This window comes from Acanthisitta chloris, unplaced genomic scaffold, assembly GCF_000695815.1.
Source record: "Acanthisitta chloris isolate BGI_N310 unplaced genomic scaffold, ASM69581v1 scaffold16779, whole genome shotgun sequence".
NCBI classification, from domain to species: Eukaryota; Metazoa; Chordata; class Aves; order Passeriformes; family Acanthisittidae; genus Acanthisitta; species Acanthisitta chloris.
In genome coordinates, this window is record NW_008689980.1 from 56,499 (window position 1) to 77,401 (window position 20,903).

The window sequence follows — 20,903 nt, forward strand, 5'->3', positions numbered from 1 at the left end:
ACCTTCAGTACATGAAATGCTTTGGTTATATCCAGTCATTAAAGTTAAAAAGTACACACATTTGGGGTTTTTTTCCTCCAAAGGCAATTTTTCAAAACACCACTGTCATTACATTGTTATTTTAACCATTTCTTCAAAGCTCTATATGAAAAAAATGAAAATGCTGCTTTAAGTGTGTCTATATTTTAGAGCATGAAAGTTTGAATTCACTTTTTCAAACAAGCTATCACTTCTGAGTTCATTTTTATATATAGAAGTAAGTCATATACAATAATGAGTAATATAAAATATATACAAATAAACTCAGAAACCAAACATGCATTTCACTGCATACATAAACTTTTCTTATTGGAGATGTCCAACACTTTGATATACTTTACAAGAAGATTTTGTCTTGGGATATTTTCAAAAACACAAATAGTGAAGAATATTTGGAACGAGTGGAAATGCAGCAAAAGCATTTCAATTACCAAAGCAAGTTAGAACCACACAAACAAATAAATGTTTTGAGGGCAGTGGCTGCTCTGAATGCACATCAGTCAATCCTGTGCCCTCAACTGGCTGTCCCTGCAGGAGAAACCTCTAGGGAGTCCAGGCATTATTCTTGGCTTCTGGGCATCAATTTTTGTCTTTTTTTTTTTTTTTTTAAAATATGAGAAAAAAAATCCCAAATGAGTAAACATAACAATGTATGACAGAATTAAATTTGCTTACTTGTCCTTGGGGTCCTCAAAACCCTGAAAGAAAGGAAAAGGGCACAAGGGTTAGCAAACAGGCTGACCTTGAGAACACAAAGTATCCTGAGAACAGCATTTCCCAGGGGAGTTTTCAGGGTGCTCATTTGTTAGGTGTGGATGGACAGCTTTACCCACCCACAACAATATTTTGTGCAGCCGTGTCACGGGGCAGACAGAGCAGTTTTGGAACAACACATGCCTTCAGAAATAAATTCATGGAAATGGAGATAAAGGAAATGCTTCAGCTGACTGCTGGCACGTTTTATTTCAGGTGTCTTCTATTTTGCAGTCACCATCACAAATCATACAATGGAAATAAATAGTACTGATATTATAAATGAGGATGTATTTTACTTGAAACAAATCTCAGAACACAAGTCAACCATAGTATTCAACAAGATTGCACCTCTTTATGTCAGGGCTTGGCTAAGGGTGATGAATGCATTTTGGTTTTTAACTCTTGAATAACTCCAGGGGTCTCATTGCTCCTCCCTCACCACATGCACACACAGAACATTTCCATGAATAAGATTTCAGGAATAAATAATATTTTCAATACCCCAAATAGTCACCATTCTTTGAGGGCCACCTGAATTGATTATGTGTATGTATTTATGAGTCATCCATAGTTTAAGTGGCTAGAAGGCCTCAGAGAAAATTATGTATGGAGGCATTAGTTTGTATGTTTAGCATTAACATACCTCACAGACCAAATTGCATCAAAATGGTCATTTTGCATGGACTGAAACAAATTCTGCCCTCTGACATCTTGGCTTAAATTTAACTGTAGTCAAGAAAAGTTGTATATTTGACAAGAAGGGTCAAATACTCAGGCACAGAGTTTGTACCCTGTGTTCCAAAACAAAACAAATGTAGCTGGGAGATAGGAAGAACTGCTTTTGTTTTTCTCCCAGAGCCCTCAGGCCAAAACTGCTCAGAGCATGTGAGGATATTGCAGCTGCTGGACCTGCAGCAGCAGCCAGTCTGGGGACAGCAAACTGAGATCCATCCTGACTGTACAAAAGCAAACATCTTTGGGCAAAAGTCTTCCCACAGCCACCTTGTCCAACACCATCAGAAACAAACACTGACCAGATACTAAATGAGAACAGATTTTGCCCTTGCAACTAGTTAGCAATGTGGTGACATGGCAAGAGGCAGAAGTAAAGCCAACACAGTGTCCCTGAACAGCATCAGCTTTGCAACAGGGAAACAGTGGGGTTTGTCACTCAGGTCAGCAGCCAGGACTGTGAGTCACTGACAGAGCAATTGCCATTTCTACATACTCCATTTCAGGCTAAAGCCACACTGGTAAATAGAAATGGCAACTCCAACCTAACCCACCAGAAATTCAGGCAGAGGAAGTCTCTCAGTCCCATGAACAACCACCAGCAGATCCAATGGGAGGAATGAAATAGTAATGTTGATTCAAAGTTGTCATGTCCAGTTATCCAAGCCAAAAAACACATGCACTTTCTGATTTCACACTAAAGAGTGATGAAGTGATCATTCAACGTTTTGTTGCGTGGCTTTTTACTTGTGCTGAATTATTTTACAGTTGTCAGGAATATCTGATTGATTTATTTATTTATCCTCTAAGCAATCCTACAACAAAGTGCCAAAAGTGAGAGCTCACGGATTAATCATGGAGACAAAATGCTCACTAATTTGTCTGGTGTCATAGTCAGTTAGGCTGGAAAAAAAAAAAAAGAAAATCAACTGAACATGAATAGCTACCAGCCAAGAAGTCAGCAGAGGGAACCGATGAGAAAACAGCCAGTACTTGCTTATCAGATAGATATCAAGTTCACATTTTCAAGCTTAGCCACATGGGAACTGGACTGGAACTGGACTGCAGTGGGAGAGTCCCCTAAAATGGTCTGATTTTCAAGGACAGCTGCATAACTATCCATCCCACTGAAATGCTGAAACTGAGCACAGCTCTCACACTCCTGTCTTCTAGATGCACAAGTTTGAGGATACAGGCCAACTAGGTCAAGTTACTGGAACACCTCAGCAAGCATATCCTCAAAAAATTCCCCAGCATTTCAAGTGTGGGAAATTTAGGTTAGCTATTAGGAAAAAGCTTTTTCCTGTGAGGTTGGTGAGACACTGGCACAGTTTGCCCAGGGAGGTAGTGGATGCCCCAACCCTGGCAGTGTTCAAAGCCAGGCTGGATGGAGCCTTGAGCAACCTGCTCTGGTGGGAGGTGTCCCTGCCCAGGGCAGGGGTTGGGACTAGAGGATCTCTAAGGTCCATTCCAACCCATAAAATTCTATGATTCTATGAAGTGTGGAAAAATATATAGGCTGTATATATAGATCATTTATAGAGGTGATCACTTGATCAGCATGAATGTTGATTCTGCTCTGCTTCTCTCCCTCAGCAAAACTGTCTCTACAGTAATAGAAAATTCATTGATCTAGCTTTTCTAATTAAAATACTAAATTGTACTTGAAACTCTGGAAATTATTCATACTGGTAGCTCAAATTAAATTGGTGTTTCAAAACTAAAAACTAAAAAAGGCATATTTCAGACTAAGCAAAAAAAAGGAAAAGATTATCACATTTTATTTCCTGGATCTTCATTTAATGAGGCTAAATATTTAAGAGTGACTTGAACTTTAATTAGAGAGAATCAGCTTAAAATTAAATGTAGTAGGAACCTCTTTAAGTTAAGCAAATTAAATGATTCACTTCAAACGCTCCCATTTCATATGAAAGATTCTTCAAGCAGAATTGCCAAGAATGGAATTGTTATGGAGAATGGTCTGTGGGATTATTTTAGGAAAAATATCCTCAAACATAGCTTCTTAAAAACTGGTCATTTACTACAGGAGAGCTTTCTTATCTGCACTGAAAGACTTAGCCAGGATGTAGAGGAAATACACCTCTAGGATCTGGTTGTGACCAGAGATTTTCTTCCCTGCTCACTAAAGCATCAATGTTTCAATCACATACCAAGAAGCCTTTTAGGCAGAGGAGATGATCACACACACAGGGTCACACTGCTCGTCCTCTTTTGGGTTGGGAGGAAGATTTCCCCCTGGGTTTTGGTTAATGTGTTTTCACCTCCTCCTATTTCATGGGCTTCATTGAAAAATCTGCACTTAAATTATTTCCTTCCCCTTGCACAAGGCTTGGGCACAAATGACATCTTGGTCTTTTTTTTTTTTTTACTTCTCCACAGCTGGCAAATAGTTTAGTATCTTCAGGACTCAGATGCTTTGCTCCAGTTAAAGCCCTTGAGCTCAGTATAGGGCTGCTCATATTGACTGCAATGAGCTGTGTTACACACAGGATAAACACTACCACAATCCACCCTGCAGAAATACGGTCTACGTGGATTTGCCTTCATTCCTAAAGGAGTAACACGCTCATCATCTGGTAGACAAATTTCCAAGCTCAAGCAAGAAAGAGAAAAAATGGAGGCTGTGATGTGAGCATGTGTATAAAGCCACTCTCCAGTAACACTGATGTCACCTGTCTGTGCTTCCTGCCCACCCTGCAGGGTGGGTATACCCAAACTCAGCCTGTTTGGGGATAGAGCAGGTTTGGAGCTGCACAAAGATATATCAAAATTGGCATTTCTGCACACACACATACAGAAATCTGAACACACAGAGGAAAAAAAGCTGATAAAAATGAGGGGCCTGTTGTTCAGCAGAGAGGGAGTAACAGGGTTGGGAAAGAAACAGCCAATTCCTGGAGTGAAGTATATAAATCCCCTCTTGACTGCTTATGGATTTGTACCCAGCAGGCTGAAGCAATGCCAATGGCTTTCTAAGGTGCTATGGAGAAAAGGCTGGAAATTGTCAGCAGGGATGAAAATGGCAAAAGTGGTGATGGCTACAAGAATCAGACAGATACGAGTTCACAGGAGTTCAAGAATAGCTCCATAATCATGATGACAAAGTAGCCCTTGTTAAGGTCAAAATTCCTTTCCTCTAGAAGGGACCATGAGGCATGAGATAGTTTTTATCACAGTGCACTGCTAATGGACTGCTGCATATAGGACCTTATGCATTTTTTATTCAGTCTCATTTTAAATATCCCTGATACTGGAGTTTTTCTCCTTCCCCCAGGAGACTGTATTACTCTGCCATCAGATTGCAAAAGTAAAGGTAATAGCATTTAATAATTGCTCTGAGACTAAGACAGTCCTCTCTCTGGCTTCAGGAACATTAACCCAAACTCAGCTGAATCAGCTCCCTTAAAGGCTCTGCCCTTCCTTTCTACAGGAGATTATTAAAAACCCCTTATTTTTTATGGCAGGTCAGGTGACTGTGAATCTACAAGCACTTACTTTTAATGACATCCTCAGTGGGAGTAGACATGTGCGGGAGGGAAAAAAGAGGGAATGTTATATTACTGCATCTGTCCCCAAGGCTTACTATTTTATGGGGGCTATTTTATGAATATCTATTGTGCTAAAAGCTCATATGACTGCCATCTCTCTGCTTGACTTCTAAATTAGCTAAGCCCTTTTCTTTGAAGATTAAAACGGATTCCTTAAATAGAATGATAAAGTGTTTGTCAAAGACATGACAAGCTGACTGCTATACCATAATACTCCAAATCAAGAACGATTAGAAATAATAATTCTAACTTCGAGAACATTAGCTGCAATTATTAACATACTGTAAATATGCAAAGAAAAGTGGAATAGACTTTATATCCTTTTAACTTTCCATTTAACTCCAAAAATAAGACAGTAGAGGGGCTGATGAGCTCTACGACCTTCTTAATGGCAATGTGGGTGGGAAGCGTGGATTCTACCTTAAAAACTTAGTGCCCAACTCCAGCAAAGATAGAAAGAGTAAAAATGACAAAGAAACTAATTTTTCTTGCCCTTTTTTTGTCTCTGGAATAAAGTCAAAATTGAACTTATATGATGTTAAAGCAGAAATAGAAATAACTTTGGACTTAGGGACAAAATCAGCTTTGTAAGAGCTCAGGTCAACTTGTAAAGCAAAGGTGCTTCACAGAGGCAGTGACCATGGAAAACAGAAAGGGAGGGTGACAGGCTAAGAGTGGATGTGGGTAAAAAAACAAACCCGGTTTGGGCCCACCACAAAACTAATTATTCACATCTGTTTTCAGCAGTGTTGTACATTCTGCTTGGTCCCTGTAGTAAAAAAGACAAGACTACAAAGATAGATGCTGTCAGGTGTAAAAGCAGAAACAAACCTGAAGGACTTCAAAGCACTCAAGCCAGAAATAACACAATTTCTGTACCAGAGGCCAGAAAGAACTGGCACAGAAAATACTAAGCCTGATAGGAAAGATATTTAACAAGCATCTAAGTGCAGAACAACAAACTGGCAGAAAACCAGTTTATGAAATAGATTAAATGATGAGTGTGTCTGCTATAGCTGGAACACAGACTAATGAGCTCTGAAAAGGAAAGCTGAAGTGCTCCCTTTCTGCAGCCCACCCCACTTGATAAATATACTTTCATTCCACTGCACTGCTCACAGATGGTGAAATTCTCCACTTTGTTCAACTCAGAATGATTTTGTAGACAGCCCTCAGCTGGCAAACTGGACCTGACCAATGCAACGAATTTATCGGGTTCATCAGATTTAAATCTAAAGAACACAAGTGGCTGCTTTGGTTGAAATAGGTTTTCCCCACCTTACTTTTAATTAACCTCTGACCTCACACCTCTGGGAAGCGCAGGTGGCTCACACTTCCCAGTTTTCTGTGAAATCTGGATCCAAATTTCTCCAGTTCAAAGGTCACATTTTCAAGTGAAATGGTTTGTGGTTCTGTGCTCACTTGTGAACAGTTACCAGAGCTTGCAAAACAGACCTAAAAATAAGTAGTCCTAGAAATTATTTGAATCAGTTCCTGGCTCCACAGTCTCTGCTCTTCCATCTCTACACTCCAAACAATGCTAAACACAACACACTTCTCCAGAAACTGTCAAATAGCCTTCTAATCAGATGCAGACAGAATGAATCCAACCTAACCAGCCTTAATTGAAATTGCCCACTGGCACTGGCCAGAGCTGCTCACCCTCTCTGAAGACCAGATCCAAACCTGCTGAGCTGCATCCTTTTGACATTAAAGTCTGGTTTAGGAAGCTTTGGAAATCATTCTGGTAAGTGCCACAACTCCACCTGTGCAACACTGCCATGAACATCAGAGGAAATGTTTCTGTGAATCAAGGGGAACTGAATCTTTATTTCTGTAGGTTTCATTTAGTCCCACTCAGAACCAGTCTGACACCTCCTAGTAGTGTCTCAATTCATATGAGTATGATTTACTCTAAGAAGAGTACCAAATGTTGGAAAAATTATCAGTGCAATACTTCTGAATAACTATCAAACACCACCTAGGTTCACAAAGCAGCTGCAGATCTGCTATTGCATACTTCTGTCTCTTACCCTCTCTTAATGATCTTAATCAAGGGTGATTGCAAACCCTGATCAACTAGAAGCAACTAGAATTTATATGAGATCACACAGAACATGGAATCAGACAAACCCTCTTTCCAGGTAAGCACCAAAGCACTCACACAGTGTAATTCCAGGACAAGATTCCTCCTCTTGCTGTTTGTGAGCTAGCAAAACCAAATTGGCTCTATAAAACCCAGCTTAGACTAACAATTTCCTCCCAGGGCTATAGCAATATGTGCAGATTGCAGCAGAAAGGTTTGCTCGAGGGTTTCTCGCTGCTTGATTATGAGCTTGATTACTACAATAGCAGCAAAAAAATAGTGGGTCAAATTCTTCTCCATTGGGTGCCCCTGTCCAGCTTCGCTGACGTCAGTGCTGCAATTACCAGATTTAGCAGATGATTGCTGGAAAAGAGGATAATGGTGACCTGCAGTTAAATGAAACCTTTAGAAGGAGGGTGAACCCTCAGTGCCTAATTCATGGACTCAAATCCACTTCTCTTTGATAGGGCTGCACTATTGGCTGAGGAAAACTTGCCCTACTGAGTTTTATTTTAAATTTTCTAATTTCTGATGTTTGAGCAGTGGAATTGGCAAAGAACCAGCTACAGCATCTGTTCCTCTGATGCACCTGTTCCCCAATTTTGATTTCCAAGTAACAAGATCTATTGTAAGGGCAACTTGAAGACATAAAGGAAGGGAGTGAGGTGTATTTACAATGCAACATGCAAAGAATGGTTTGATTTAGGACAGGGGAATAGGACAATGATTTACATTTTATGGTTGAATGACCAGGCTTGTAGATGAGTGTTGTTCCATTAGAAAGTAAACACCAAGCTATCAAATATCATGTAGGGGACTGTGCAGAGCTCTGTGCAGTACCATAAGTGATCAAACAGTGCCTACCTGAAAGAAGAGCTTGTTTTTATTGCACCAGACAGGATCCATCTTTATAACCTTGCCTCATGTCTTTAACATCTGCATGGAGTAATATTTCCTCCACATATATAATCTCTATTAATTTTTTTCAGTTTTTACTTTGTAACTAAAAGCAACATCACACAAAATTTGTGTGACATGACAGAAGCATGGTCAGACTGAAATCAGTACTGCAATCTTCAGGGTTTCCTCCTTCTGTTTCTAAACTTCCTAATGTTAAACTTTTCCAGCAGCTGAAAAAATAAAAGGAAATCTGCCAGGCATCTACAACTGGGCTCAGTAATTCCATTTGCCACTCAGCTCAGATTTGATTGTAACAATCCAGAGGTACTTGTTTCTGAAGCAAACCTTCCCCAAAGCATGCATCAGTGGAACAAGCTGAGCTTCTCCATTATACCAGCCAGTGTAAAATAAATATCATAGCTCTGTGGCAGCCTTAAGAGGACTCCCCATAGCTGAGTAGATCTCATGATACAATTAATGCTTTCTTATATTTTTGGAAGCCAGACAACATCAGGCTCTGTCAAGTCTGGTTAAAAGACCTCAAAATGACCAACATATTCTGTATTCAGCACTAATAAAGTTTTAGTATGAGTGCTGGGTTCAGCACTGGGTTCAGCACTCTTATCAATGAAATGGCAAGTGCTCAGGGGGGAAAAGAGCAACCACCAGACTGGAAAGCACCAATTAGGGAACAAACTCGATGAAGGAATCAGAGCTATGCAGACACATGGTAACAGCCTTCAAATAAGAGAAGATTTTTGAAAAGAGAAGATAATTGTAAAGAAGAGCAAATTAAACCGTCTGCTGTGAATAGCTGATGCAGCACTATGGTTTAAAACTGAAGTGAGGGAATGCAAAGCAAAGCATCAAGAAAAATCATTAAACTGTTGAAAAGGTTGTCCAGCAAAACTGTGAGATTTCTGTCTTTTGAGGTCGTTAAACAAGGGCTGGACAAATATCTGCCAGAAATATTGTGGGTACAGCTGGCTCCTGTACAAATGGGGAGACCGATGCCACAAAGCTCTGTGAAGCCTAGATTGAAATCTTTCTATCATCTATCTATCTATCTATCTATCTATCTATCTATCTATCTATCTATCTATCCCTTTCATAATATGCTCATAGTTTTTATTCCCTATACATTCTCCTAATACAGACTTTGTAATGTTATTGCTCTTATTTTTGCAGAGGATTTTGTGCTGCCCCTCCAGACTGAAAACCCCTGAATAAAATACTTTAAATCTGTTCAGGAAAATCAGGAATTCCACAAGATTTTTATACAGCCTGATCCTTGCATCCAAGTTTTTACTTAACTGACATCTTCCTTTCATCAAATTAGGATGATTATTTTTAATCCTACCCTTTACAGTCATGGAGAATGACTTATTACTTTTGCTCCTTGCAAACCTTCCTGTGTTTGAAGACTGTTGGTTCTAATCAGTCTTCTTCCTTCTAGACTAAGTAAACCCAATACTTTGACACTTCTTCACAGGTCACACTGTTGAAACTGCTAATTTGTAGTTTTCTCCACTGGACTATCTCCAATCCATCCACATTGTCCTAAAGGATTGCAATCCCAAACTGGATGTGGTTTTCCAGATACAAACTTAACAATGCTGAGGAGGGTAAAAGATACAACTGAATCATTTGTCATCTAGAACAGCCCTGCAATTTTGTAAGGTATCAACATTTGCCTTTTTATTGCTGTTTACAATAAACCTCTTTCAATTTACAGTCAACTACAATCCCCAAATTGTTTTTTCTTTAATAGCAGTTTTGTTTTGCTGATGAAAACCGAGACATGAGCATTATTTCCAGAAGTCTAAAATCCATCAATATTTATAAAAGCACTCTGAAATATATACTGGGAAAAGCAAAGTATTTCTCAGTGGTGTATAAATATTGTTATAGCTATAAATATACCTGTACCCTCAAATGCTTTCAAGTCCATTTATTTTTTACCCTTTTGCAATTAAAAACTGGACCAGAGAGACAGTGGGGAAGACATGGCTAGTGTATGGAGACTTGAGGGAATGAACAGCACAAAAATCTGCACTTCCAGAGAGAGTCACTGGTCCTGGACTGATTGCTTTTGTTTAGGAAACAAGAAAACAAGTTGTAAAAAGCAATAAAAATAGAAAGCAGCTCTGTTGCTCTTCTGCTATGCTCTGGCTCTGTTCATACCCTGTATACAGCCGGGAAGTTGATCCTGTGCAGGCTCCTCTCCCCATCCAGGGGGAGTAAGGCAGCCCTTGACCCTCTCCATGCTGGCAGCATCACCCTCTAAAACAGCACAGGCTCCCAGGGCCAGGGCTCCAGCAGAGGCTGCCAGCTCAGAGCAAGGCTCTTTGCCCTCCCAGGGCATTTGTATCTGAACTTCCTCTGCTGCAAATTTACCAGTCCTTTAGGGGCAGCCACTGATCCCTGGCAGTACAGCTCAGCACAGTCCCCAGGACTGGCTTTCTCCACTGGCAGCTAGTGAGGGTCAAGGTCAGCAATGGGCAACATTGATGTATCCTGCCTCCCTTGTGGCTCTGCATGGCAAGAAAGGCCTCTGCTAAGCAGTGGAAAGGGAAAAAATATTTGGGATGGTCTGGAAAGCAGAACAGTGCACGAGGGAGATGGAAGAGCTGCTGGGCAGGATGGGATGAGCTGACACAGTTGCAATCCCAGCTGACTTGGGCCCCAGTGAGTCAGGACAGGAGTAGGAAAGTAACTCCAGTTCTCCAGCCCATTTTAGATTACTGCTGCATAGACACATGTGTGCAAGTGCCTGAATAAGTTCCTGTGTGTCCAAGGAAAAACTCAGCCTAGAAACATCATAGAAAATCTTCTTAACCCAGTGGAGGTTAAGCTCTAAGCCACAACATGGAGGGAAGCAGGGCCCAAAGACCTCTCCCCATGCCACTGTCCAGGCTGTCCTCCCACACAAACCCCACTGGATGCACTGCTGATGTGTCCAGACACGGCTGTGTCAAAACGCTGTGACAAAAAAGGAGTAGGAGGAGAAAAAAAATACTATATGGCTACCTTTAATACTAATCTGTCTTATCTAGGACTACTGCTAATATATCCTAAGAATAGAGACAGCTACCAGAGCCAGCATTCACAGGAAAGAAAAATGGCCAAAATCATTCTGTTTTCTATTAAATATAACAGTTGCTTCCCAAAAATGCAATTCAGGGAACTTTAATGTTCTCTTTCAGGGAATTGTAAGTAGAGCCACAAGAAAACCTCTCTCTGTTTTTTTCTGGAAATATGGTTGTCCTCATAATGCAAAATGTTTTACATTTGTGACAAAAACCATGCCCTTTCTAACCATCCATATTAAATGTATTCATATCTACATATCAATATAATGTACCTGCACACTGCTGTGATATTACCTGGCTCCTGCCTGAGGACTATCTCACAATTACCCTTATAAATACCTGCTTGGAAATGACAGGGTGAAAGAGCTTCAGGTTTTCAAGAGAAAGGCAATGCTGCACTGTCTGCCTTTGGCATATTACTTTGACTAATCCAACCTTACATGTGCATAGCTCCCAAGAAAAAAGACTACATGTAATTACGTGCAAGAGGTCTGGGGAAAAGGTGGGTGATGTGGAACAAAGAGCACATTTTCAGGAGGTTTGAAAGCTGGTGCAGCTTACCAAGATCAATGACATGTCATCCCAGAGGAGCACCGATAAAAGCCTTTGTAGTTCTGCTCCCCTTCTGTCTCTCTGTATTTTGTATTCCTAAGCAGGCAATTTGCAGCCAGCATGCACTCTGCATGCATTAAGCACACACAGCATCCATGTAACACAATGTTAGGGATTACAGAGCACTGTGCAAAGCTGGCTGGTACAAAGAAATGCATATTTAAATGAGAAGTTAGCACAGGGAGAGTTCAGACTGGAGATGGGGAAATTGTTCATATGATCTAATCAATAAAATGTCCATTTAGCAGATATTAAAATGGTCTCTAGGCCACGGGGAGCAGCATGTTTTCATTTTCACTAATGCATCTCAAACATAAAGCAGTGGGAAATACTGTAAATAACGGATTTTAAAAAAATAGTCCCCAAGAACAACTAAAAGTCTAGCTGAAAATAATACATCTGAATCAGATTTAAATTGGTTTTCAAGAAACAGCCTGATGCATGCAACATCAGCTTCTCAAAAAAAGAGCTTAATACAAGAGGCAGTACAGAAGCAGATTGAGTGGAAGAGATTTTCTGAACTGCTGAATTTTCAAAAAGGTAAATAGCATTACAGGGAAAAGGTTCAAGATAAGGGAAAAAGAAAGAAGGTAAGTCTTTCCTCCTACAAGTGAGGGGCAGTGAAGATTTTAGGACTCAGCTTGGTATTTCAATAAATAATTATGTTTTTCCAACTGAACAACCAGCTAGACATGGCAAACTGTAATTAACACCAAGAAGCATAATACCATTTGGCATGCTTACACCTTGTTTCTGAACAGGAGGCTGCAAGTACCCCTTAAAAGCTATTCAAAGAAACTTATAATTATGATTATGTGCTAGTGTGATTAGTCTCTTCTAATAATGCCATGCCTATTGAGCACACCCTATTGAAAAGCCCACATAAAAAAATGCACAGCTCCACTATCTGTATGCTCATGCCACAAACCCTCATTTGGAGTTCTGAGAAATGAAAGAAACATTACTATGGAGATTAAGAAATTCAGTTTAGCACTGTTAAATAATACTATGATTGAATAATATTAGCACCAACTATTAATAAATGTGCCAGCATTTCTCATTAGAAGACACTATATGCAGTTGCTTATAGCTATGCCTAAATTTTTAAGCTGTGGGATTGAACCTCATGTTAAAATGTTCCTTGAATCCTTTAAGGCTTTGATGACCTGGAGCAGAACTTTGACTATGGACGACAAAATGAGCAACAAAGACACACTTTTGACTGTGCATAAAGGGTCAAAGCAGCATTAATAAGGTTATAAAGCAATCTGATCATGCATGCAGTTAGAGCAGTGCTAAATATTTGTATTGTTATTAAAAATAGCCATTCTAATAGAAACTATCTTCTTAATCTTCACTGCAGGAAACAAAGATATCATCCTCAGCTTTATGCAAAATAAGCCATAAAAGTGCTCTCAGTCCAATTGCACTGGTAACTAGCTCTTGTTCATTTTAATTTAGAAAGACTGAAAGGTATGGGCAAGAAATGAAGACGACTGCTACCTTAGGCCAATTAATCCATGTACTTAAGAATGTATTCTTGAGAGTTAAACACAGCAGCATGATTCCTGGGGACCCATGATTATACATGGGCATGTAGCTCAGAGATGGAGAGCAGCATCTGGCTGTGACAATGCAAGCAAGAAACCTTTGCAGGTACTGAAGTCTGTAATGAGCTAGTAGAAATATATGTCAGCTGCTGCTGAATGCTTGGGTTACTGAGCAATTTTTGCAGATAATCATGTCTTCTCACACAGCCTGGATGAGTTTTCAGAACGTGGGACAAGCCAGACAAAAGAGCCTTCTTTGTGCCATTCAGCCTCCCTTCCCCTCTCAAACAACCTTGTGCCTCATCTCACAATCACTCACCTCCAGATGTACCAATTATTGTTATTTCTGGAGTCAAAGGAGAATTTACCACCCCCGTTCGGAAAACGCCCTCAGGGCCGTAAAAACCTTCAGACAAAGCAGGAGGGATATATAATGCTGTATTAAGGAGAAAATAAATTAATGTCCATAAAGCAAAGCATTACCATTCTCTTCATCTCCTTGGAGACCTGGTGACCTCCGAGGTGGTTATAAAAGGGCCGATCAACGCCCCAGTGTGGAGCATTGTGGCTGATGGAGTTAGCACGCTGACGGTTCATCTTGGCTATTGTGGCTTTCTCGTCTTTCTGAAATACAAACAAGAGAGAAATGCAGAATGTATTTTGAAACATCACCATGGTAGTCATTCTCCAAGCATCTCTCACTTCTGATCTCTCACTCCAAAAGTTGGCTTTGCACCTTGAACTTTATGAAGTGGTCACTGATCAGAAGCAGTTCAAGTCCACCATTTCTTTTTCTTCTGTCCACCAGTCCTTTTTTCTTCTCCTCAATTTTTAGAACACTTGCCCCTAAGTGGTGCCCACCACTTTACTCCTTTAGTTGTTCTGAATAACCACCATAACTTGTGTAAACACAGGGAGCATTCCAAAATGGAAACATTCACTTTATTTATTAATAAACTGAATCAAACGGAATAACTTCAAATAGAAAATTGCAGCTCCAAGCTGAGATACAACATAGAGGGTCCTCAAAGAACAAAAGACCTGTAAAGTCTGGAGGAGAAATTACACACAGAGTGATCTGGTGGAAGAACAAGAGCCTTGAAGCTCCTTGAAGTTATGGGAATAAAGGACACCTTTCTCCATAGGTGCAAGCTAATAGTTTTCCACACTTGCAAGAGCACATTCCCAGACATGCTAAGGAAAACACGCAAATCTTGCAAACAACTTTGTATCTATTAAAGGTAATAGAATTTCAGAGTGTGACAAAATGGACTCCTCCACCCTAATGCTAGCTTCAGATTTTATCATTGGCACTAACTATTCCTGAAGTTTGGACAAAGTCTTTGATTTTTTTATTAGAGCTCATTTTGAATCTGGCTATAAGGGCTTACTGCAAAGTTTGCACAGGATCTGTCAGACAGGTTTCATTCAGGCTAAAAAACAGGCAGATTAGTACCTTATTTTGAATATACTGTCTATCCAAAAAGACAGGCAGGTTCCCACATGGAATGTGTTCTGCAGAAAGATGGGAGTTTAATGCACAAGATAAACCCCTTGAATCTTCTCTAGCAAGGGCTGCACTGCAGACTGGCTCAGTGAGGACTGTGTGAGTTACCTGGACTGACTCAGAAGGCACTCAGAAGTGCCACTCAGGGGTGGCAATTCATAGAATCATAGAATTTTAGGGGCTGGAATGGACCTTACAGTTCAAGGCCTCATCCAACCTGGCTTTGAACACTGCCAGGGTTGGGGCATCCGCTACCTCCCTGGGCAACCTGTGCCAGTGTCTCACCAAATTATTCTATCCCACCATTATTCTATCCCTGCTTAAAAGAGACAAACACTGGATAGCTTGACAATTTGGAAGGTAGGGATAGCTCCAACTTGGCTGTTTATTACTTGAGAGATTAAACTTTTTCAAGACAATTGCGGCTACCATGAAATTACAGAAAAAACTAGACATAGTTAATTTTGGATTTCAGAAAGTGTTCAGACAACTGAGTTATTTAAAAAGAAAGCATCAGTTGCTTTCAATTCTAGAATTTTGGCACAATACAAGCAGGTCTGCATCTTTTCTTGCCTGGAGTCTGCATTCCCTACCTATTTATTTTGATTCCCCACTATTCACTGTAACTTGTACCTCTCAGGAGTTTGCAAAATACCTGTGTTATTTCCATGGTAACCAGAGAGTTAAATGTCAAGTGCTCTGCTGCCTTAAATTAGTTTTTTTAAAAGAAATTTTAAAAGGGTTGCTAAAACTCAGTGCTGGGGAAAGCTGCCTGATTGACAAGCATGGGAAATCATCTTCTCTTTTCTTGCAAAGAAGAGACAGCTACAATGACAACATTTCCCATGAGACCACAGCTCACCACACTGGCAGCAAACGTTCCTGGGAATGTAGAGCTGCAAGCTCCATGGACACTAGCTGGGACACGGTGCCACATGTGACAGGAGCTCTGTACCAGGCACCCAACTGGCCCCGTGACAACAAGGAGCAGTAATCACTGCAGCCCTGGGCTGCTAGCAAAGATGATCTCCCACCCAGCCAGGATGACAAGTGTAGGTTCACAAGGAAAATCTGTGGGAGCAAACCTAAGGGAGCTGTCAGCTCCTCAGGATGTTTGCTGGGGAGAACCATGAGTGCTCCCACATTGCATGTCCCCAGGACAGCAAGTGCCTCCCACATCACCTCTTCCCACATTGAACCCACCACTGTTTCATCTGCAGGAGCTTAAAACTCCACCACTTGGCACTAGCTGACTTTCACATGAGCAATCATGACAGAGCCACTGGATAACCTCCAGGAGAGACATCTTTTAAATGTTTCTAAAAATACATTCATGTGATGTAATGCTGATGTCCAGATCTGAGTTGAGTTTAGGTTCTATTTCTTCAAAAGTCACTGCTTGCTACAGTCTCTGCCATCATTTGTAGCACTTTTTTGTGTTTTTTTTTTTTTTTTTAGTTATGCAATCTTTTTCATAGTTATGCTTCTTTCTTCTACGATGTGATACCAGAAAACTGGCAGGAAATAGTTTCATTATCTCCAAGCAAATATAAATAATTTTCAATAATCAAAGTTACTGTCAATCCATTTTACTCCAACTTAGTGAAGGAATCAAAAAATCCAGATGTTGAAATTAATCTGGGGACCCATAAAAGCTGAGTATATTGGTTACTTTACAAATGCCTATACACCAACAGATGATAAAAGTTAGAGTGGTTAGAATCTGAGAAAAGCCTTAATGCCAAAATCCACAAAGACATACTACCCCTCTCAGCCAGTGAGTGATCCTTGTACCTGCTGCTAGTGCTGCTGAGTCTGAAGCATCACTTGAAGAATTTGAAGGAAATAAAAGACCACATACATGCTTATTGACACAACTAGGTTGAGGTAAGGGCAGGACAAATGGGTAAATATACTTCTGAGACGATTTCTAACCATGAGGTCAGGCACCTTAAATCTTCCATGGCTGCACAAACTCTGGCAGTATTTCCTCCTGCCCTTGTAGGAAGTTTCCACTAGATTGTGAGCTATGTTTCAGCAATACTTCCAATCAGATTAAAACAGACATATACAAGCACAGTGCATTTTGCATTCCCACATTACATAATATGTTAGCAGATTATCTTGAACAATAGGAGTTTGTTAACATCAACACTTATTAAAAAAATTTAAACCTGAGGTTATAAAAAGTTGAGCTAATTTATTTTCTGCAAAATCACTTGTTCAGCGGCTGATGATAATAACAAACTCTAAAAATGAAGAATTAGAAGGGTCACAGCTTCTCTGCAGGAATTTATGAGGATGTCTCCTCTGTTTCTTCCTGGCTAAGTGACAGCATGAGGACAACTTGCACATAGGGCTGCCTAAGGCATAAAAAGACCAGAAAGAAGAATAAATAAAGAGAAGTGGTGATATGTTTTAGCCCTACTCATTACAGGTACTACCAACAACATAAGCAGGTGCAAAAGTTTCTGACAGCAATGAGTTTTTCAGATTTTAAGTGGCTAAACTCCAGAAAGCTCTTGTGGGAACTTTTCAAATCTGGACTCACAAAGAGACTGTAAATCTTATTCCCAGAGGTTTGATTGTGTTCCCACCACCAGTTCCCACACACTGAGCTACAGTAATGTTATAGAAAAACTGCAGAAATACCTAGGATTTTCTTATACTTATCAATTGAATCATGAATGCTGTAACTTCTTTAGTGCATGACAGGATTTTCCAACATAACGATCACTATCAGTGCAACAAAGCAGTGAAATCTGAGCATGGATCAGCCATTTTCAGATTCAGCTACATATTATTCTATAAATTCTCTTGAAGTCCTCTTGACATATGAATGATATTTCTTGCAGTGCTACATGCTCCAAACTATTGCCTTCATAAATCTGGATGAGTGGAACCCTGCCGAGCTGTGATTAAATGTGTTAAATGGAGGAATCATCACATTAGATTGATTGTGTTTTAGGAGAGTCACAAGCTCAACATTTAAAGGACCATTTTGTTTCTTCAGCTGGATGGAGTTCCAGGACGTTATTTAGAAAAGAATGAGAATTGTTTTTCTAGGAGTTACAGCCAAAGTTTTGTTGAGCTGTTTTAAGGCCACCATCAACAATCCCTTCTGAAACTGTTGTGTACCTGCTATTGTTAAAAGAAACACCCATGTTTAATGCAATTGAAAGACATTAGGAATAAACAAACATTTTTCCCTTTGCGGACTTTGTGCACTCAGCACAGTGTGTTTGGTCAGCAGTATTGCTCAGCTGTTGACAGGCACATTTTGTTTCTCCTTGTGTTCAAAGCAAAGCATTTCTCCAGACTTCTGACAATGCTGAGGACACTAAAACTACCTGTAAACCTAATGCACTGTTAAAATCCTTAAGGTCTGTTTCCCACTCCTCCAAACATGTACTTTTCCACCCTTATCAGAGAAAAGTGTTTACCTATGATTAGAAGTGCTGGGAAGAGTAGTGTGATGGTTCTGCAAACTAGGGCAGCACCTGATCTCAAAGAAGGCAGAAAAGTTGCCAACAACCACCAAGTGACATTGCACCTGTACAAACCCTAAATCCTTGGGCAGAACAAGAACTGGGACTGCTGGATATGACAACAGTAATTGAATTGAGTACTGTAAGAATAGCAGGGATGTGAAAGGATAGTAGTAATGACTGGGACAGACGTTTTCAAGAAAATTCAGACAGGCAGATCAAAAGGCTGTGAAGATGCAGGACCAGAGTTGTGTGTTAGGAACACTACAGTCTGCAGGGTAAACTGAAAAAAAAAAGGTGTAACTAGAATAAAGCAAAACCACTCTGTAGAAGGGTAAACACATTGTCCTGAGTAATGCTGTGTAGTCCATTGTAATACCTCAGGGTTAGGTTTGGGAATTACTAAAGATCTGGGCAGCAGCTTCAGTAATTTTAGCTGATAATTTGCTGTTTATCTGGAAACATAGATTTTCAGATGAAGAATGAAGATGCAAAGTGAGTAATGGAGGAAAGGCAAAGATCTTCTTGGAGAATTCCTGTATTTCTTCCATGCTAAGGTATTAGCTCCATTAGAAACAGATATCCAAATGAATGTGAAAATTACTGAATAAAGACAGAAGTCACCCTAAGTCACCCTGTACCATGCAAGGATAACAGAAATTTAAAATTCATTACTCTAGAACTCAAGAAACAGATTATTTCTCTCCATGCAGTAACTACTGCCACAGTAGAGGCAAAAGGGAAGAAGGCTCATAAGCACAGCATTATAAATGCAAAGCATAGTATCATAGAATCATTTAGGTTGCAGAAAACCTTTAGGATCATCAAGTCCAACTGTAAAAATGTAGCACTGCCAAGTCCCACTAAACCACGTCTGGAAGCAAACCTTAAGTGTGATGTGCTGAAGTCAGAAGGACAAACTTCATCCCAGATCTGGGGAAAACTGCCAGCTGCAATTTCAGTTCTGGTAACAGATATTTTAATCATTATTTAGTCAGGGATCATGACACAGAACTTGTAGAGCAGCAAATGTTGGGCTTGGAATAACAGCCTTGAAAGCATCCAAGTTTTTTAAACAGAAAATATACAGTAGCTCTCACTGGCTTTGTTTTTCTCATTGAGCATTTGACAGAGTGCTGAGTTGGAGACTAATGGCTGAGACAGTCAGGCAGTATGAAGTTGGGCAAAGAGCTGGTTTCTAGTCAAATGGCAGGAGATGGTTTTGAATGAGCAAGTGTTAGTCTGGATGAAAGTCACTAGTAGAGTTACTCAATTATCTCATCTCCAGACATGACTGGATGTGGCACTTAGTGCCATGGTCTAGTGATGACTGTAGGGTTGGACTCGATGATCTTTGAGGTCTCCTCCAATCAGGCTGATTCTACAGTTCTATGATTATTACTCTCAGGGCAGATTTTGTTTGTTTTTTTTCTTAGCTCATCTGGCAGCAACTGAGCAATGGCAGACTTGGCTAAGGACAGAAGCAGAGGTGCTGTTTGACAGATAAGATGAAAAGGGGTATTAGCACCCAACATTTGAGCACTAACATTGTAGAAATGAGACCTGAGATATTCAAGTGTACAAAATGTAGGATCAGACCCTTAGAGATCACAGTCAGAAACTTCACTTCATTATCAGGAATCACATTAGTTCATCACAGAATAAATAGCAGACCGAGATAATGCAACTTTGCAAAAGGTAAATTTTATGACAAGGAGTCATAAGTGTAATTCACATTACATTGAAATGCAGGGCACCTTTTGTATCTCACACAGTCAATTAACAAAAGTGTAGCTTAAGGAATTGAAAGCAAACACAAGGAAAACAAATTTGGAGCTTTGGATCTAAGCTTTTTAAAGGAAACATGAAAACTTTTATCTAGGGGAACATAACACTAATAGTAGTCACTCCTACACTGCTCTGGGGTATCTTCCTCACAGGCAAGTGCTCACCCACAAGAGCATCAGAATCACAGGACAGGGCAAAGAGAAAGGTGAAAGCAGATCTGGAGGTAGAGGTGAGAAGAGAGAAACCTAAACAGACTGGATTTTGAAACTTATTTTTATTCTCTTTTAATAGAAAGCAACTCTTCTGTGTACCAGACAGAAAACAAGGACTAAGCTCTCGGGATATTATGTAAAGACTGAGTAAACAGAATCTAGCTTTCCCTCCCTCAAACTCCACTGAATATATTCCAGTTAACAGCAGTCTTAAAAATACAAAAGAAAAAAAATTATTTTCAAAGAAGAAGCTAGTTTGAGTTCCTGGAACAAAAATATTAGTTAAACATTCCTCCTATTTACTCTGTGCCCAAGAAATGGCATTCACACGATGAAAAAGTCAAACAAACAAAAAAAGAAAATTCAAAGTTATGGCTCTCCATGGCAACAGTAAGCAGAAAGTGTATGGAACAGATACCATTACATTTTATATATTCATTGTAACTCATGGTATTGTTGGGTTTTGTTGGCTGTGGGACTGACGGTATTCAGATAATTCGAGTCTGCTTGTGTGAACTGAGGAATAGCTCAGGCACTTACTTGGGTCAGCTATGCATCTGCTCTCAGGTCAG

The 20,903-nt window shown here is 40.0% G+C and overlaps 1 protein-coding gene across 1 annotated transcript in view; it reads right to left on the reverse strand.

Annotated features, from left to right (window-relative positions):
• Positions 1 to 20,903, reverse strand: part of ADCY5 (adenylate cyclase 5) — a gene marked incomplete at its 5' end in the record, with an annotated part of 210,414 nt that overhangs the window by 28,520 nt on the left and 160,991 nt on the right. Inside the window, 2 exon segments of the mRNA XM_009081649.1 lie at positions 715 to 737; positions 13,820 to 13,960. Of these exon segments, the coding sequence (XP_009079897.1) occupies positions 715 to 737; positions 13,820 to 13,960 (164 nt within the window).